Below are 3,831 nucleotides of genomic sequence, written 5' to 3' on the forward strand. Positions count from 1 at the left end.
TGCCATTCAAATGTAGTAGTAGAACTTTTGTTTTCAGAAAAAAGGACAAAAATATTGCTTTGTCTCGTATTGGTAGGTCCGACACCACTTTGGCAATTTCAACGCCGAGCTGTCTATCTCCAGACTGTAAATAAGCCTCGTGATTCGTGCACGCGAGACCCCACACGAAATCTCAACCGGGTCTTCGATCTTGTACGGCCCTGATGGAAGCGACCAGCCTGCCAACCGCACCTTCTCAGAGCCGACACAAAAACAGCTTCGATATAAAGCGCGCGATTCGCGTTCTCCTACGGTGCTGTCAGTTCACTCCCGGCCTTGTCAGACAGCTTCACCACACTCTTCCTACTCCGGCTAGCCGCTCCGATGGCGCTCCGGCACCTGTTCGCCGTTGCCGTTGCCGTCGCCGCGCTTGCATTGGACGTGGCGGCGGCCAGCGGAGGTTCCGCGGCGCTAGGGGTGAACTACGGCCAGGTGGCCGACAACCTGCCGTCGCCGCAGGCGGCGGCCGTGCTCCTCCGCGCGCTGAACGCCACCAAGGTCAAGCTGTACGACGCGGACGCGCGCGTGCTGAGCGCGTTCGCCGGCTCCGGCGTGGACTTCACCGTGGGGCTGCCCGACAACATGGTCCCGCGCCTGGCCTCCGACCCCTCGGCCGCCGCGGCCTGGGTCCGCACCAACATCCTCCCGCACCTCCCGGCGACGTCGATCACCGCGGTCACCGTCGGCAACGAGGTGCTGACGGGCTCCGACGCCACCATGCTGCGCTCCCTCCTCCCGGCGATGCAGTCGCTCCACGCGGCGCTTGCGGCGTGTAACCTCACCTCCCGGGTCGCGGTCACCACCGCGCACTCCCTCGCCGTGCTCTCCTCCTCCTTCCCGCCCTCCTCCGCCGCGTTCCGGCACGACCTCCTCCCCTACATCACGCCGCTGCTCGCCTTCCTCGCCAAGACCGGCTCGCCGTTCCTCGTGAACGCGTACCCGTACTTCGCCTACAAGGCCGACCCGGGCACGGTGGACCTGGACTACGTGCTGTTCGAGCCGAGCGCGGCCGCCGTGGTGGACTCCGCCACGGGTCTGCGGTACGGCAACATGCTGCACGCGCAGGTGGACGCCGTGCGCGCCGCGATCTGCGCCGCCGACTACGGGCGGGCGGTGGAGATCCGGGTGTCGGAGACCGGGTGGCCGTCGCAGGGGGACGGCGACGAGGCCGGCGCCACGCCGCAGAACGCGGCCAGGTACAACGGGAACCTGATGCGGCTGGTGGCGCAGGGGAAGGGCACGCCGGCGGCGCCCGGGGAGCCGCTGCAGGTGTACGTGTTCGCGCTGTTCAACGAGGACCAGAAGCCCGGGCCGGCCTCCGAGCGGCACTACGGGCTGTTCAAGCCGGACGGCACGCCGGCGTACGACGTCGGCGTCAAGGCGCCCACGATCAAAGGCTTGAAGGGGGGCAGCAATGGGGACGGCAGCGGCAACGGCACGGATAGTGGCGTCGGGATGGTGGTGGGGGAAGGGCCCGCCGGGACGGACGGGTTCGCCGTCGGCCCGGGCGGACTCTACACCATTTCCGATGCGACGCACAAGGTACGTGATTACACGTCGTAATGCATTAACCTGTGTACCTGAATTTGATATCTAATAAAAGCAGAGTATAATTTTGATAATGTTAGCTTTTCTGGTTAGTGTAGCTCAAGGTTTTGGATTCCGAATGGACCACTTTTCTCGAGGGGGGCGGTAAACTCGGTTACCACGGTAACCACGAAATTCCGGAAAAATTTCGAGCGAAATTTAAAATCAAAATTTGAATTCAAAATTTTTAAGACAAGAATACATAAGACTTGAGCACAAAAGTAGTCCACACTAGTGCTAGCGCAGTGGCTAGAGGTCTGGTCCAGTGCGCTGCACATGTTGGTCGCGAGTTCGACCTTCACACGCCCATGTTTTTGTAGAAATTACAGCTTCTAAAAACTAGAAGGAAAAAGTTCAGCTGGCAGTCCTCGTCTCCTCGAACACAAGACCCGCAGTTGCTGGTTGAAGATCCCTACCACTGGGACGCAAGTATGCTTATGTTACAGTAAGAGATATACCTTATTTAACAGCAGATAGAAGTTTAAATTCAAAAAATTCAAAAAGTTTGAAATTTTATGCTCGGTATACATGATTCTCGTGGGGGAGCGGGAAACGCGGTAACCGGGCGGTAACCGAATTTACCGCCCGGTACCCAAAACCATGGTGTAGCTCACTCTTTCAGGATATAATGCACTCTCCTGAATAATAATTACCGACAAATAAGCTACTTCAATCAGTGCTACATACATCCGTTGGAGCGAGAAATAATATGGATCGGAGATAGTACTATAGCCCGATACTTCTGATTAGTATGTGAAGTTAGCAGCATACAAATTTGATTATTTGATTTCAGAAATTAAGATGCCATGCAAAATTTGTTCACACATACGAAAGCAAACGGATAGATAGATCTAGTCATCCAGTGTGCAACCAATCATGCTGGGCACCAAGTAAAGTTGCATTGCATGCCGTGTGCTAGCTAGGCCAGCATACCAGAGCAGTGCAGTTGATGCTAGCCCTCCTTTACAAGCAATGCTTTTGTTTTCCACTTTCGAATCATAGACATATCTCACTTTACTCCATGTTGATGCTCCTGCTTTCGTTACATACATAGGTGAGGAGGTGGCGGTGCACGGAAAGCTTGGCGGCCATGGCCGCCGTTCTGGCCATGGTGTCGTGGTCATGAGTCATGACTGTCGAGACGACGATGTATGTATGTAGAGAGAGACATGCTGCAGATTGCGCACATGCTATATATTGATTCATTGAATTTTTCTTCTTCTTCTTCTTTATTTGTCCGGACAGCCAGTATGTATGGTTGGTCTTCCCGTGTTGTAGCTGTGTAGAAGAAGAGATGAAAACACTGATATATATATATACCACGTTGGTTGATGCCATTGCTCCACTGATCGGATTCATGTCCGGTCTATTTTAGCATATGATAGATTTGCCCCATGAGATTCAGATTGAATTTGCGACACTTTTTACCCTCATTTACCAGAAATTCCTCTGAAACACCTCACTTGAGTAAATTTCTTCATTTGAGAAATTGGTCGAGCAGATCGAGCCGGGCACATGATCCATGCACGTGGATGAATTCTAGTCCGGTGATGGAGCAACAAGAACGGCGTTCATCTTTGCCATATGTTCTTTCCTACAGAATGCAAGTCTGTACTTTCGTTCCACTCTATTACTCTTTTACACGGAGCATGCATCAAACTAACTGATGAATGGAAAGTTCCTAAAATACTCAGGCAGTTCCAATTACAGGAGAAATCAAAGGACCTGTAAACAAATTCTAGCACGTGCTGCGGAATTCAGCTACATGTCTGAATCAACCCTGGGCACATCCATTCCCATAGCCTTGGGTTACTTCGTGCCAGTGCACCACACAAGATCAAAACCCAGGTGGCCGGACTCGCAAAATATCTTTGCACGCAGCCAGGACGGCGCGCACCGTGACGCTGACTCGAGTGTGAGAGAACTGGACAGAACCCCGGTTGGAGCCACAGCCAGCGCCATCTTTCATTTCAATAAGTCTATCTAGAAAGCAGAGATAGATGGCTCGAAAAGAAGGCAAAGCATCCGTGTATAGTAGTATACAGCAGCGCGGTGGCCACTTTAAATTTCAGTCAAGCGATCCAACGGTGCGCTGCCGAGCGTAGTAGCTTTCTTTGCCTATCCATTTCCACCGATTCCGCCTAACCGGCCGATCGCTTTTGCCGTAATGTCAAAGAGGCCGACGGCACGTAATCTGAAGCTGAG

The 3,831-nt window shown here is 53.7% G+C and overlaps 1 protein-coding gene across 1 annotated transcript; it reads left to right on the forward strand.

Moving 5' to 3' along the window:
- Positions 1-297: 297 nt before the first annotated feature.
- LOC123150100 (glucan endo-1,3-beta-glucosidase 14) lies at positions 298-2,958 on the forward strand. The gene is made up of 2 exons (XM_044569900.1): positions 298-1,581; positions 2,681-2,958. Exons 1-2 carry the CDS (start codon positions 364-366, stop codon positions 2,750-2,752), a joined length of 1,290 nt encoding a protein of 429 aa, XP_044425835.1. The 5' UTR covers positions 298-363; the 3' UTR covers positions 2,753-2,958.
- The last annotated feature ends 873 nt before the right edge of the window (positions 2,959-3,831 follow it).

This window comes from Triticum aestivum, chromosome 7A (genome assembly GCF_018294505.1).
Source record: "Triticum aestivum cultivar Chinese Spring chromosome 7A, IWGSC CS RefSeq v2.1, whole genome shotgun sequence".
Lineage (NCBI taxonomy): Eukaryota > Viridiplantae > Streptophyta > Magnoliopsida > Poales > Poaceae > Triticum > Triticum aestivum.